The sequence below is a fragment of the Centropristis striata genome, chromosome 1 (assembly GCF_030273125.1).
Source record: "Centropristis striata isolate RG_2023a ecotype Rhode Island chromosome 1, C.striata_1.0, whole genome shotgun sequence".
NCBI lineage: Eukaryota > Metazoa > Chordata > Actinopteri > Perciformes > Serranidae > Centropristis > Centropristis striata.
Genome location: NC_081517.1, coordinates 34,524,018 through 34,540,185, shown reverse-complemented (window position 1 = coordinate 34,540,185; position 16,168 = coordinate 34,524,018). Strand labels below are relative to the sequence as shown.

The window sequence follows — 16,168 nt, the reverse complement described above, 5'->3', positions numbered from 1 at the left end:
TAACTCAAAATCCATGGAATAGCCACGGAATAACTCAAATTTTCGTGAAACTGACACGGATTTCGCTACAATGCAAGTTAATGACAGTCATATCCCGTGGCTATTCCATGGATATTTTTTCCTATTGGTTTGTTCCAAGTCACGTGACTTTCAAGGTCCCGGCAGTCAGAACAAAAAAAATGGTGGACAGTTCTCTCATTTTTGTGAAAAAAATCAATATTTTGACTTAGTTTCTGCATAAAAAAGGATTTTGATCACATTTCTAGCGAGAAATATATGTTTTATTTTCTAAATATTCACTCAGTGAATGTACATAATCACTTTGTATGTTGGAATAGCCACGGGATATGACTGTCATTAACTTGCATTGTAGTGAAATCCATGTCAGTTTCACGGAAATTTGAGTGATTCCGTGGCTATTCCACGGATTTTGAGTTAAGCAAATCCGTGGCTATTTCATGGATTCCTGTGAGACCATGTTGGATCTATCATACACTGATTATGAGACAATGAGCCCCTGGGCAAAAGGCCCCACAAAAACGTTATAGTTGTTTCATGTCTTTTGGTTGTTGTTACGCATGTCTCTGTTAGTCCCCATGTGGTCACTTTCTGTGTCTTTGTGATTATTTTGTGTCTTTGTAATCGTTTTGGCTTTTTGTAGTTATTTTTATCTCTAACTTCTTGTAGTTTTTTGCCCCTTTGTGCATTCTTTGTGAGTCACTTTGTGGTTTCTTTGCAGATGTTTTGCATCTCTTTGTAGTTTTTGTGTCTTTGTGAGCTAATTTCAGCCTCTTTGTGGTTGTTTTTCCCCTTTTATGGTCTTTATGAGTTGTGGTCTCTTTGCAGATGTTTTGCATGTCTTTTAAGTTGCTTTGTGTGGTTTTGTAGTTGTTTTGTGTGTCTTTGTGGCTGTGTTGTCCCCTTTTATAGTCTTTGTGAGTCACTTTGTGGTTTCTTTGCAGATGTTCTGCATCTCTCTATAGTTGCTTTGTGTCATTTTGTGGTAATTTGTGTCTCTTTGTGGTTGTTTTGCCCCTTGTATAGTCTTTGTGAGTCACTTTGTTGTTTCTTTGCAGCTGTTTAGTATCTCTTTGTAACTTTTTGTGTCTTTTTGTGGTAATTTTTCTATCTTTGTGGTGTTTTTGCCCCTTTTTGTAGTCATTTTGCATGTCTTTGTCATTGTTTTTTTGGTCATTTCTGTCTCTTTGTAGTTGTTTCTCCCCTTTTGCAGCTGTTTTGTATCTCTTTGTAACTGTTTTAGTCTAGGTATCGTGTTTTTGTGTATTTTTTTGTTGCTCCTTTTTTCTGTTGATACATAACTCTTTGAGTCACATTCTGAAACACTAATTGGCCTCGAAGTCAGAATGATAAAAATATGAAAAGAAAATACAATCGTTACAAAGAAACAATCCACACAAGCTTATTTTGAATGCCTTTGTCAAAATGACGAATTGCTGCTACTGAAAGCAAAGACACACACTAAAGTAAACACACAAACAAATGTACATATCCGATTATTAAATCTGTAATGAATAGCCTGAACTTCAGCACACATAACAGACAGATTTTCTTGTGCATGAGACAAAAAGCTCTAGTTCCTTTCAGAAGTGAATGGACCCTAAGAGGATTACAAGTAGCTGAGTATAATGATTTCAGTTTGACATTTTCAAGATAAGACCTTTATTTCCTGTGTGATAAAGAGCATGCAGTTTAGGAGCTCAGGATAAAACTGGCTGAAGGTTAGGCCTTCCACAAAGGAGCTAGGAAATGAGATCGTCTTTTGCTGGTCATTCATAGGTTTGTGTTTGTGTGTGTGTGTGTGTGTGTGTGTGTGTGTGTGTGTGTGTGTGTGTGTGTGTGTGTGTGTGTGTGTGAGTGATGAAGATTTTTTTTTTTTTTGGGGGGGGGCACGGTGCAGTTGGTAGCGCTCTCGCCTCACAGCTAGAAGGTCCTGGGTTCGATTCCCGCCAGGACGCTGTGGGTGTTGGAGGCGTGTCCCCAGCTCCATGTCTCCGGTGTCCGCAGAGCTGGTCGGTGTCGGCAAAAGGGCCTTTCTGTGTGGAGTTTGCATGTTCTCCCCGTGTCCCCTGAGGATCCCCTTACAGGGACCTCTCACAAAAAAAACATTGCATTGATCCTGGTCGCTAAAAGAGCCTCCCCCTGGTCGGTCGGGGCGCCTGATGGGGGGGAGGAACCGGTGGGAATCCCACACTAAAGTAAACACACAAACAAATGTACATATCCGATTATGTCTGCTAACTCTGCATGTATCGGAGGAAGCATGTGGCAGTTCAGGGCTCTCCCCAGGACGAGGTAGCGCCCAGGATCATGTCGTAGGACAAATTGGGTGATAAAATTGGTTACAAAAATCGTGGGATAAAAAAAGATTTGATTTTTCTTACTTTGCAAAATAAGTGTAGTTTCAAAACTAACATCAACCATCAAATTATCAAGTAACAATGTTGGTGTCTACAGTTTAACTTCTCAGACTGTGAAGTCAAGCCAAAATATCCCCAATATACCCGCTCCAAAGTTTTTACCAGCTTGTTGAGGGGTCAGTTCTTCCAAATAACCAAAGATATTGTCACATGTATATTGTATGTATAACAGCCATGGTTTAGAGTTTATCCAATCATGTTTTCAGATTTCCACCACCTCTTAAGCCAGCATCCTACTGTAGTGATGTCCAATGTAGGAGAACAAACCATACTGAATCACTTCCTGAAAGTTTCTTTCCTTTCTCAACTTCAGATGAACTTCCGTCCCATCTAGTATCTGTTTCTCTTTCTAGACCGTAAGTGCCAAGTAGCGTGAGCACAGAGTTGCTCAAGTCCACCCCTCACTCCCTCTCTTATATCTTAAGTCCCACTATTGCATTTAATAAGTAGGTGTTGTGAAAATATGGTTGTTATGGCAGCTTTCAGTTTGCAAACTGTAGCTTTATCCACCTAAATTCTCAGCTCACTTGCTTATTCATGTGCGGCCGTGTTTCAGCTCAGTGAGTTCTGATACGCAGTCAAAGCTCCGATTAAGCACTGAACGATTCGGTGAACAATTTTTTTGTACTTATCCTTTTAAAGAATGTATTCTAGTGATTTAGTACTGGCGTTCCTACCACTATCCTACTGCGATGAGTGTTATTTGGTTTGTGGCTCTCAAAGTTTCAGAGAAAATGCCTCAGGTATTCTGTATCTCATTGAGTTTTCACTGAGTATAACTTTCAATGTACAAATCCTGTTGGTTAGCATGTTAATTAGTCTCACGCAAGTCTGAAGAATTGTGGCTGAATATTCAGAGAGTGTTCCACTGCAATTATGCACTAGTGGATTGCATAACCTTGTTCTAAAGATTGATGGAATAGAAATTTTAATTTCCTACCCTGGTCAGCTCACTGTGTAATCACCTTGTTACTAAATTATTGCTATTTGTCAGCATGCTGTTGCAGAGTCTAGAGTGTGTCATTAGAGTATTTGTATAATTTTACAGTGGTTAATTGACCAGCTGTTATGTGTTGACAGCAGTTGGACTAATAAAAGTTCCTGCTGCTGCTCTGTGAGATGGATTCGGTTTAATTTCCCGCTGCTCAGACAGAGAGCTGTCTTTTAATTTAAGCAATCAAATGGAGAGGCTATCGGGAAAAAAATGAATTGTGAGTTGGAGCGTAATAGGCAGACACATTGTTTTGCAATTCAGTTGTGACATTCAATAATGAATTCATCATTTAAAGACAGCAGAAGTTATGGCAGTTATTTGACAACTTAATGATCTTCTTATTTGTTACTGATTATAATTAATTATAGATACATAAACGTTATATAAACGTTTTAAAATTATGCACTTATTCAAATAGCACACTCCGGGCAGCTTGTGTCTCTGTCACTTGCCTTATTATTTACTGTAATGCAACGCTCCAGAAACTCACACATTCAGTCACACCCACCGCATCATTTGTTTTTTTTTAGATTCACAAACCAACAATCCCCATGACAACTCCATGAATCATTGAGTAGGGAAAATATGTTTTTTAAAACGGCTGAATTGATTTGTGGGAGAAATTTTTTGTGAGTGTCACCCCCTGAGATAGGATTGTTTTTATCCATCTGGAGGCAGTTTTTGTTGCGGACAAGAGGACACAGAGGGGAATTGTAGATAGATACAGTAGATGGGAACTCAATGCTGCATATTGAGTTTCTTAACCTCTTTGACATGTGTTGGCATGTTATGTAAGCCTGACATCTAGTGGTGATGCAACAAGAACAATATGAGTTCCACTTCTCGCAGTGAGATTCAATCAATATTCAGTCATGCTGGAAATCTCCAGAATGTCTCCAATCAGAATACAGCTTTGAAAGATGAAAGACTTGGAAGCATCAGCAAGATGCTGTTTTGTTCCCAAAACAAAACAAAAAATCATTTTTTTAAGCTTTCAGCAGTTATTAAATTCCACCCTGGCTTTCTGTCAGTACTCTTTGACTGACAAATAATAATGCTGTTTTATCTTTTCTCCTAAGATCAAAGCAAGGAATTAGGTGCTGCAATAAAACATGACATCTTTTGAAACAAATTGGCTCAAGATCACACTGTACATATTAACAATATGTAAAGCAAGGTCTCACGAAGGCAGGGTGTCATCTCAGGCTGTGGCGTCCCGCTGTTGCTTGTTTGAGTCTATGTGTGTGTGTGTGTGTGTGTGTGTGTGTGTGTGTGCGTGTGGTTATAAAATGGAATGAAAAGGAAAAACAAAGGAAAAGTCTCAGGGTCATTGTTAAAAGATCAAGTTAATTGCTAGCTGCGTGAAAGCAACACAAGTTTCAACCTCCCACAGATGTACATTCTACTGACACTGGTTACACTGAAATCATAAAGGTATGTTGTTGTTTTTTTAAACTTCATATCTTGCTGTATTGTAGAGCTCTGAAGTTCTGCAGCACCGGGGGACCACCCCATGTGAAGATTGTCATCGAGTGGGAGAACAAGACTAAAGAATGGTAAGCACAGACAGTTACCTATAGTGGAGTATATTATATTTAGTTTAAACAAACAAACAAACACACACACACACACACACACGCGCACACACACACTCACGTATGTCCTGACTGTCATTTTACCTTTTGTTCAATTTCCCAGAACACGCTAATGTATTCCGTAAAATTGCACAAACATGCTCTAACACTGATTCAAACACAATACTGCAACTGAATGACAATAATAAACTGTGTGTGTGTCTGTCTGTCTGTCTGTCTGTCTGTGTCCAATTCAGTCTCTTTGGCAGCATCCAAGAAGAGGTGGTCAAGGACGCGGAGAGTGTGAGGAACCAGCAGCAGCAGCACCTACAGCAGCACAGCTGTACTTTGGACGAGTGCTTTCAGCTATATACCAAAGAAGAACAGGTGAGACTGTTATGTTGTCTGCTGAACACATCTATCAAGTAAACAATATAAGTTCTTTCTCACCTGATATCCCATCTGTCTTTCTTTGATTCCCCCCTGTCAAAAAAGATCAGATAAAATTGCAAGAACAAAACATTCACTTTTTAACTTAAATCACAAATCTTATTTTGGTGGATGTTTGCCTCTGATATTTTGTATCCAAAAGATGAAACGTCAACTTCACTTAGTTGTCAAAAAAGCTTTACTCAACGCCATAACTCAGGGACTGAAAAAGGAAGCTCTTTTTTGAGTAACATGCTTAACAAATTTATTCGACCACCTGTCATAAAGATGACGTCATAGATAAAAATAATAATGATATTTTAGCAATAAAAATATCATTTTGGTTTAAGAACTACTACATACTGGTGAATTAGCCATTACAGTAACATTATAAATGATTTAGGTAATTACTAATGCTGTTAATTTAGGACAGCTGTGGCATAAAACGCTGGTCTAATATTTTTGTTAAGCACTGTATATATAATTCTAGAAAATTTCCTCTGGGGAAATTCTGAAAGGGCCACGGGGGCTACTGCCGATGTGTGTACACTATGATGAGATTCTTCAGAGATTTCAAACAATTAATACTAGTAATGTTATGATACTATATTATATACAAGGGGCACACCTACAACAAGCATTCCTTTTCAAGTAGATCAAGTTGTCCACCATAAGGTCGGCGGTTCGATCCCCGGACCCGGCTCTCACAGTTGAAGTGTACTGTGCAAAATACTGAGCCCATACTATGGGTTCAGTATGCCATTTCAATACTGCTCCTATCTAGCCTGGCTAACGCCAGACTAATCACAAATGAGATTCGTCTGGAAACCAGCCATTCATTTTGCCGTAGAGGAGGTGTGGTTTACGATCCTCCAGAACCGTTTATTGGGCGATACGATTGTCTATCAAAAGCGTCTGTACGTAGCTCTTAGCCAATCGTATAAGTTATACCAGATGATGTATGTAGAGCGACAGAAATGAATGTTTACATAGCCGGACTAGCCCATCTCTACTTAGAGACTAAAATGCTCAGTTGTGCTTCTGCAACGTTTTTCTGCAGCATGTTCTGACTCTGGCTGCTCTATAGTTTCAGCTCACAGTCTACCGGCAGTGTTTGTGTGTGTGTGTGTGTTTATGTGTGTGTGTGTGTGTGTGTGTGTGTGTGTATGAGGGGCATTTTATGCCAGCACACTATACTAAAACGTGTGTACAGCGCCTATGCGATGACATCAAACGTCTAACGTGCGCGTGTAAATTCCATTCACTTTTAATGGACAGACAGGCGTCACGCAGGCGTCACGCAGACGCTGTACACGCGTTGTTGCACATACGCCTACGTGACGGCTGCGTGACGGGTGAACTACGCCTCAAATACGTGACATGAAGACCCGCGTGACTGTTAAGTACAATTCTACATAGGCGTACAGACACGCGTATTGCGAGTACACCAGATAACATGGGTGACGGGTGAAAAGTGCCACTAGCGAACGTAGTGGACGCCTGTGTGTGTGTGTAACGCGTGTACGCCTATAACAGTTCAGCTGTTACACAGAGTCTCATCTTCATATTGTATTGTTTATAAGAAAGCACAACTTATAGATGAAGAGAAAGACTATCTCGTACGTACCAGATAAACTTAACGTTTTTCCGGCCAAAACCGGAGGCTTAATTAGCCTATTTTAGGAGTGAAAGTCAGCAAAATGCAGCTTAAACAAAATGTTTTACCTCATTAGTTAACTACGAATGTCTGTAAAACATAATGGGACTGTGCATAAGTGCCGAATTGGATTAAACAGTGTAGATATAAGGTCCGATGGAATCATATTGTGAACGGACTGCTGTCCACATGGCTACTGAATATTCATTAGATAGGTCCGCATGGCTACTTAATATTCAGGGGTGACAGCGATTACGGCTTCTGCAGGCAGGTAAACCTACCTAATTACAGCTGGTGCGTAATGAACTGTATGTCCGCGCGCGAAGCTGGGAACTGGCTGTGAGCGTTGCACTTTACTATTAGCCTACTATTTTTAAGTAGCTGAAATTATTTTAATTATCCCTTTCACCCTTGCTATCATTAAATATCAATTCGATATCATTCAAACCTAGAGAGAGAGAGAGAGAGAGAGAGAGAGATTTCTTTAACAAGAAAATAAAAACTGGCCTGAAAATAATAGAAATATCCTGACAGCTCTGTGGGGGCTTGGAGTTCATCTATAAGTTGTGCTTTCTTATGAACAATACCATATGAAGCTGAGACTCTGTGTAACAGCTGAACTGTTACACAGAGTAACACACTGTTAACGTACACGCGTTACACACACACACAGGCGTCCACTACGTTCGCTCGTGGCACTTTTCACCCGTCACCCATGTCATCTGGTGTACTCGCAATACGCGTGTCTGTAAGCACGCCTATTAATCAGACTTTATGCTGGCACAGGCGACGTGTTTTAGGCGTTTAAGTATAGTGTGCTGGCATAAAATACCCCTCATAGTGTGTGTGTGTGTGTGTGTGTGTGTGTGTGTGTGTGTGTGTGTGTGTGTGTGTGTGTGTGTGTGTGTGTGCGTGCGTGCGTGCGTGCGTGCGTGCGTGCGTGCGTGCGTGCGTGTGTGTGTGTCAAAATACTAGAGAGAGAGAGATTTCGTTATCAAGAAAATAAAAACGGGCCTGAAAATAATAGAAATATCCTGACAGTTCTGTTGGGGCTTGGGGTTCATCTATAAGTTCTGCTTTCTTATAAATAAACCCGTGTGAAGCTGAGACTCTGTGCAACAGCTGAACTGTGTAGGTATGCTGCAGAACATAGAAAATGAATAACTGTCAGGTCCTGATGATCCAGTGGACCTTGTGCGTAAATGTGCACAGCCTCTTCCTCAGTTTGGCGTCCGAGCAATGGTCAGTCCTGATATACTGTTATAGGCATACAGGCATTATAGGCGTTAACGCGTGGGTGTTATTGTCCTAAAGCCAACACTTCAGACGCCTTAACGTGTGAACGTGTAGACTTGAAATAGCCTAAACTGTCTCATCAGTCTCTTTTGGTGATACATGGATTGCTTTAATTGTGAAGCGAAGGCTATTAAACTCAAAATTTTTCATCATAAAGTAAATCGTTATTTGTACATTGAGACAAGCGTGTGCACAGGCGTCCACTACGTTCGCAAGTGTCATGACACTTTTAACCCGTCACCCCTTCATTATGACTGTACGCACGCCTATTCATCAGTCTTTATGCTGGCACAGGCGATGCAGTTAAGGCGTTTTAGTATAGTGCGCTGGCATAAAATACCCCTCATATATCTGGAGGAGTGTGCGCGCTTACGCGCGCATGTGTGTGTGTGTAACTAAAATCACATAAAGTTACCTGTGTGTGTGTTTGTGTGCTGGTTGTGTTTGACAGCGACTTGATAATTTTGTATGGGAGACAGGGGTCAGCAGTAGATTAACTGTGGCTCTGGCCTGAGACTCAGAGGTTTCAATGGCAACTTCAGGTTTGTTGTCAATGACGACAGAGGCAACCCAGGCAGAGACCCACAGAAACATTGAGAAAAATAGTTTTTTCCTCCTCTGCACTCGTCTCACATTCGGGCTTATTCTGACCAGAGGCTGCCCATTTAAATTCCATATGTCTCTCTATGTATTTTTTGAGCACATTGTGAGAAACATAACAAGTTTGTCTACAAATTTGGAAAAAATAATCTGTATAGAGTGTAAATTGTGGCCAGGAGGAGTGTGGAAAGAGAGACATTTCAGACAATTTCAGACCACTTCTCCCACTCTGAGCGATGATGTCACACACTCTGACACAAACATTCCATGCAATAAACACCCATTATAATCTCTGAATTTCTCCAAAAATGATCATGGTCATTGAACAGGGATTGATAAAAAACTATTTGACCTATCGAAACGTGGATTAATACACCAATACACAAGACTTGTGTCTACTGTTTAAAGTTTAAATGGAGTCTCTAGGTGAAATTATACCGGAGAAGTAGATGTTTGAAAATATCAAATTATTGTTCTTTTTCGCTCATTTTTTTCTGGCCGTCCCATTCACTTCAATGCTTCGCCCCGAGCGCTCAGTGCGATTGCCCCATGGCCCTAATTACTGTTAGTTATTAGACATTCAGCAGAACACACAGCAAACACACAGTTTTCACCCACGAGAAGTGTTTGGCAGTGTCTGTATCTGCAGAGACTCTGCCCTGTGTCTGTTTTTTTACCTTTCTAAGTATTTTGCTGTGTGCGGGACTTTTATGGGGATCAGCAAAAAGCCTTCAGGTCCATCGTGGGGTGCATAACCCTGAGCCAATTACAGCGTGCAGCGTGTGCAGCCCTTGGCATTTGGTTCTGACACACTAGGTACGCCAGGTACGTCTGTATAAGAGAACTATATGATGACAAACTGGTTGATGTACTTTTTCTTGCACCTCATATTCCTCCATTGCTAGCCTACTGCTGTGTCAGCCAGTGTGTGACTTTTTAACACACATACACCCACACACAATAGACAGCATGGAGCTGACATTGCAACACCTCCCAAACAAAAAGTCACATTAAATCAGGAAATTATTGTTTTGTTTTTTTTTACCCAATATTCATTGGCAATGCAATTTGTGTGCCTTCAAACCATGACATTGATTTAATATTAGCATATAATTCATTATAAAGGATATTTCCTCATCCTCAAACTATAATTTTCATAATTTCAAGAAACACAATGGCTGACTCACAGATGTGTCATTGATGGCTCCCCCCCCCCCCCCCCCCCCCCCCCGAGAAAAATACGAGTCTGTCACATTATTTGTGCTTTCCTGAATAATGTTTTTGCATTCAGGTACTCCCCTAACTCACAGGCTTTGATCTTGTCCTTAATGCCTCTCTACAGTGAGATGTCAATCTGCCACAGCTCATTGCAGAGAGGGTGAGAAGGGCATTCAAGATTTGATTCTGTCCCTCTTCCTCCTCCGCCACTGCCTCCACACAGTCCTTTTTTAACCTGACCTAGCTGACCTTCCTTAACGGCTTATTTAAGTAGCTCACCTCCAAACCTTGATGCCACCAGTCAGTACACCACCGTGAAGGAAAAAGAGCACCGTCTATTACAGACTGAAGATCTGAAGATTGCACACACCAAAGTATCTGGGTTTCTAACAAAAGTCTGATCTGTTCCTTCCTGATGAAAGGCCTCAGTGACATCCGTTCGATATCTGTAACCAGTTATCTTATTCAGGCTCGCTCCCAGCTGACATGGGGTCATTTTGAGTCCAGTCATCTCTGTTATTGATTTGGACCCCAAGGTACTTGTTTGAGTCCATTCTTCCCCTGGATGATGACTGGAACAGGGAGCTTTCTCCAATTTTGAAAAAAAAAAACCCAACATTTTAACACTTTATCTCTGGTTTCTGGAGTATGACATTGTTCTAGGACTTCAATAAATGAGTGTCGTACTCTTGTTAAAAATGTTTTTTTTTTTACCACCTCCACCATTATAACAAAATTAACTGAATATGCACATATATCTGCACACTGTCAACACACAATTTCCCAGATTAAGTTGGTAAGTAGTGACCTTCAAACTTTTATATCTTGTTATTAATAGTTAGTAGTAGTGCTTGCACATCCTGTTCTGATTTCCAATGAAGTGACCTTTCCAGTGTTCATATTCAGTATGTTACAGTCCTTAAACTCCCACACACCTATACCAGCAGTGAGTTCTGCTTTTTTGCCAAATAAATAAAAATGCTACAGATGAACAGAAAGTCACTGTAAAGCTTCAAAGTATGTAACATTGCAGATAACAGCCTTTCACGAGGTCAGAGTGGTTGGCAGAGTTTGTGGTTTATTGCAGGGTAAATTCTCACACAGGGTAAATTTGTTGTTTTGCATAGCAGTGAAAAACAAAAATATTATTTATATAATATTTAAAAGGACAAGTAATGGGTTACCAGTTTATGCAATGAGCAAAGTGAACTTTAAAAGTTGGTGCAAACTCTTTGATTACTTATAAAACTCTCTGTTTTAGAACATATCTGGGTTTATTTTGGTAGTTCTTAGCTTAAAATCATGAAGGGAATTCATTACTAAAATGTGCCCCTATCACAACATAATTTCACTGAATTAATTATTATAGTGATTTATCACATAATCTCTTGTCAGGTCTGGACTTTTCTTAAAATACTCCACGCGATAGGATGCATTGCATCAATCTATAAAAGCATTTTTATGGAGTTGCAGACGTTGTAGTGTGGCATGTAATGTACGAATACATACTTCCTACGGGCACTGCACTAGTACCATAAAAACGCTAATTATATATCTACCCTTTTCAACATATGCTTTATCCACAGCTTGGTTTGTGTAGAAACTGTTTTTTGCAGCAGTAATGATGTAGCATTAATCCCACGTAACATTTTTCCACACCTAGAGCTCAGAGTACGGTGATTAATCATGCCTGAAATAAACAACTCAAAAAGCTGTTTTGGGTACAGAAGATAACATTATGAGGAAGTTGGAAAACAAATGCTAACTTGGAGGATTGGAGATAAGCAGCCACCCACCTTGAAGATGAGTACACAACTAGGAAGGAAGGTACACCATTTGCGTCAAACAGTTTTGTTATGGCCACAGATTACTTACAGATTATTTACTCATAATAAATATTCAGAGTCTTGTGTGTCTTGTCTGTAGAGCCCTGTTCAAAGTGAGTTTATGGACTGTGAAAACATCCCCAATTACTGACTAAATGGGCCAGTTTCAAGGAAATGCAGTGCAATAATTAACTGCCACACAGCGGGGAGAACTCCTCTGCCTTGCAGTGGCTGCTCTAAATCATGTATCAGCCAAAGTGTAAAAGTTTAATGCACAGCTGCTCATCACTTAGTATGTAGATTTTAGATTTTGATGAATCAAGAAAAGTCAGCCATATAAAGATTTGAGCATTATGATCTTACTAATCACTCCTCGAGTTCCTATTAATGTTATTCACTAAGTCCTGCTACTATTTGTGTTTGATTGAAGAACTCTTTAGATAAAATACAACCTGAGGACACCTGCCGAGTAATGTAGGCAGTGGTTCTTAACCTTTTTGGCCTGATGAACACCCACATCCAGATGAGCTGACGTGTCCCTAAACTGATTCCCTGTTTGTGTGTGTGTGTGTGTGTGTGTCTGTCTGTCTGTCTGTCTGTCTGTCCGTCTGGTTGTTCATATTTTTCATACAATCAAGGTTAAGGCTAAACATTTCAACTGTTTATCTGTGAGCTTGAGCTAAACATTTCAACCATTTATCTTTTAACTATCTGTTATACTGCTTCTAGCTAACAATTTCAACAGTCAATCTGGGAATGTTACCCCTTAATGTTACTTTAGTATTTAAACCATTATTTGTTAACATTACTTTTAGCTAACCATTTCAGGTTGAAATGGTTTTAGTTATACTTTTATCCAATACTACCTGTAGCTACCTATCTTACCACTACTATTTTAGCTGTTTATCCATCACTTTTAGCTAATTCTTCTCACTGGCTCTGAACGAAGGTGGTCCCACTTTTCTCTCCTCTCCCTCCCCCTTCCCTTCCCTGCTTCGCTCCTCTCGTCTCGTCTTGTCTACTGTCTTATACTTTGAGACGGTTGTATGTTTGGACGGCTAATTTCGTTGTCCTAGTACTTGTTACTCTGTGCAGTGACAATAAAGGTGATTCTGATTCTGATTATTATTCAGTCCTTTAAGCTAACTATTATCCTTTATTCATTATGTTACGTAGTTAGTTTGAGGTCTGGGGTCACAGGAAGTAACATATTTGGTAACATAAAACTATGCAGAAAAAAGGCTGCATGGACTCAAAGTTGAACAATTATAATATTTATTAACAGGCAAATGGAATAAACAGAGATAAACCAACTAAGTACCACAGAAAAAGGAAGCAGCTAAATCTTCAGGGTCTCCAAGGCCAAAATAAGAAACAAAAGTCAATCACTATCTGGAAAATAAGATTCAGCTAAACCTACCAAACAAAACAGACAATGCAAAGCTCCCTAAATAAGCAAAAACAGGAGAAAACAGGTTAACAGAAATGGCAGAGAACCCCTACCAGGCTTCCAGACACTTGACTCTACATGTACATGGACAAGTTGACTGTAAATGTAGCTGTGAGACAAAACACAGAGCAGCTACAACACAAACTATGTAAACTATTTAGCTAATTATTCATGTTTTGTCGTTCAGCTTACTTTTTCAAAATCTTTATTCGTTAGCACAAGCTGTCCGTGAGCCTGAGCTCAATCTGACTTCAGCTTCATGGCATTTATCTCTAAAGGAACATTCTAATTACAAATTGCTCCTGAAGACCAGACTAAACTTATTTTGCATAATAACCTGTCTTTAAGTGAGATGGAAAGGATTTGTGTCTATGAAAGGCATTGTGACATTCTCAGAAAGAAAGTATAACATTTAGTTGAAATAGTGATGGGAACAGGGATTTAATACGTATAAATCTTCATTCTGCCCCTATATTTGGTTCAGTCCTCACATTTTAGAAGGAACACAGTGTACACATTCTTATCAGAGTTTGATTTGGAAGCAAATGAAGCCTGAGAGAAGAAAGAGATGATTCTGGCATCCGTCTTCTATAGGGTGGTTTAGGTAACTGCCCTGTCAGCATCCATCTCTTATACAAGACTCTGCAAGGTGTGCTTGGCCTGAACCAGCCACTTATCAAAACTGTGAAAAAATATGTTGAGTAAAAGTCTGTGACGTTCTTTTTCTTGTGTGGCTTTAAGGTTTTTCTGCCTTGCAAAAACCTTCAGGTACATCAGCTCTTTAGACAAGAGGAAAGAGCTCAAATAAAAGGACACTCTTTTTCTGGAGGACGAGAAGTGTCAGCCTTGACGCTGCAGTTCTGAAAGTGGTTCTTTCTCTTTGGGAGTATAAATGGGACAAGTGGTAATTCCAGTTGCACTTTCATGTTTCAAGTTTCCTTGTAGTAGCAGAGACCAGAATAAATTGTGTGCAGCTACAAACACCAGTGAGTTGTAGAGCAATTGTGTTGCATTACCTCTGCCCACTCTCTCAGACCAATCACTGCTGGGGGATTGATATGGTCTAACCCTATTTATACAGTCTATGGGTCTAACTGAAGGCTAATACAATCTCTGCAAGAACAGAGAAATTTGTTTTCTCTCCCAGGGCTGCAAGAACAGAATGACGTCATTCTGTTCTTGCAGCAGCAAGCGGTTGTGGGGTAGTGGAGGTGGGCTTAAGAGTGGGACCGGTGAGGTCGTAATAGTTATAAGCAGGGACGCTTGCAGCCTGGGGCGGCTGACGAAGGGGACGGCGAGCCTGAGGAAGAGGTGAAACTGGCGGGTGTGGAGCGCTTTTTATTGGCATGGTGAAATACGTGCGCAGGAGGTCGTGGAGGGGGGCAGCAGGCTCTACAGGAGGCTCCAGCAGTGGAGAGAAATAGTTTGTGAGTGGGAAATCATCACCACCAGTACAAAATGGGTCGAAGAGAGGAAAAGAAATCTTTTTGGAGCCCTTCACAACAGATGCCCAGGAGGAAGAAGAAAATCTTTGAGATTGCTACTCATCAAACTTCCAATCCATGTTGTCTTCTCATAAAGCACATTCTGTATCTCAGTTTATCTGGCTGTCTTTTAAATAAAACTTTCAGTTCAAATAATTTTAGTTTCAATAATCACACAATTTTGACTTCAAGGGAAACTATTTTTCAAACAGGGCAGCGCTTTATATATATTTATATATATATATATATATATATGCGTGTGTGTGTGTGTGTGTGTGTGTGTGTGTGTGTGTGTGTGTGTGTGTGTGTAATAATAATAATAATAATAATTATTATTATTATTATTATTTTAAACTCTATTTATTGTTCTTTTTTTTTTTAAATAAACTGCATGATACAGTACAACACAACTCCAACATCCATCTAAACCCGTACAGGCAAATATATGTACAGTACATAAAATAGCAGTAAATAATAAAAGACAGAGAAAAAGAGGGAGAGAAAGGTACTCGTACAAGGTAATGCTGTACACATTTATATATGGTTAAAAATATTACTCCATAGTTTTTCAATCTTACCTTACCTTACTCAACCACAGTCATATTGTTTTTCATGTGCCAAGGGCATATGAAAAAAGTTTTTACATTTCAAAAAAATGTAATAATAAAGCACAAGTATAAATATTCAGCATCAGTTAATGTTGATAATATAAATATTCCTCCATAAATGAATAATAAAAAAACCCAACAACAAACAAATGAAATAATCCATTCCGAGCTAAACTAAGCACACTAAATGTATGATTTGGTCTTTGTTCTTTGGGTCCCTTAGCATTCGCCTCTTTTAAAAAAAAAAATTCAACATAATACATTTTGTTACACCTCTTCAGTATCATGTGCTACTGTTTCTGTATTTACCTGGTACCATTGCTCCAGTTGAATACACATACAAGCCTCCACTCACTGTGCAAAACGGTTGCATGATCAAATTCACAGCTAGAAAATAGAGAGTTGATACAGGGTGAAAAGCAAAAAGACCAGACATGATATTTACTGATGAAAGACCTTTTCATATTTTACAGCATGGTAAAAATACCCAAATTTAATACTTTTCTTAATATCTCTTTATGGTGACTGTGAATGTGAGCATTTCTAAGTAAGAGCATTTTTGCTCATTTAATCTACTCGGGTTAAAACGAAATG

General features: G+C 39.6%; 1 protein-coding gene across 1 annotated transcript in view; it reads left to right on the top strand.

Moving 5' to 3' along the window:
• The window catches only part of usp43a (ubiquitin specific peptidase 43a), a 158,067-nt gene that overhangs the window by 112,959 nt on the left and 28,940 nt on the right, over nt 1–16,168 (top strand). The window contains exons 10-11 of the mRNA XM_059339929.1: nt 4,911–4,988; nt 5,264–5,393. Of these exons, the coding sequence (XP_059195912.1) occupies nt 4,911–4,988; nt 5,264–5,393 (208 nt within the window). The remainder of the gene's footprint in view (nt 1–4,910; nt 4,989–5,263; nt 5,394–16,168) is intronic.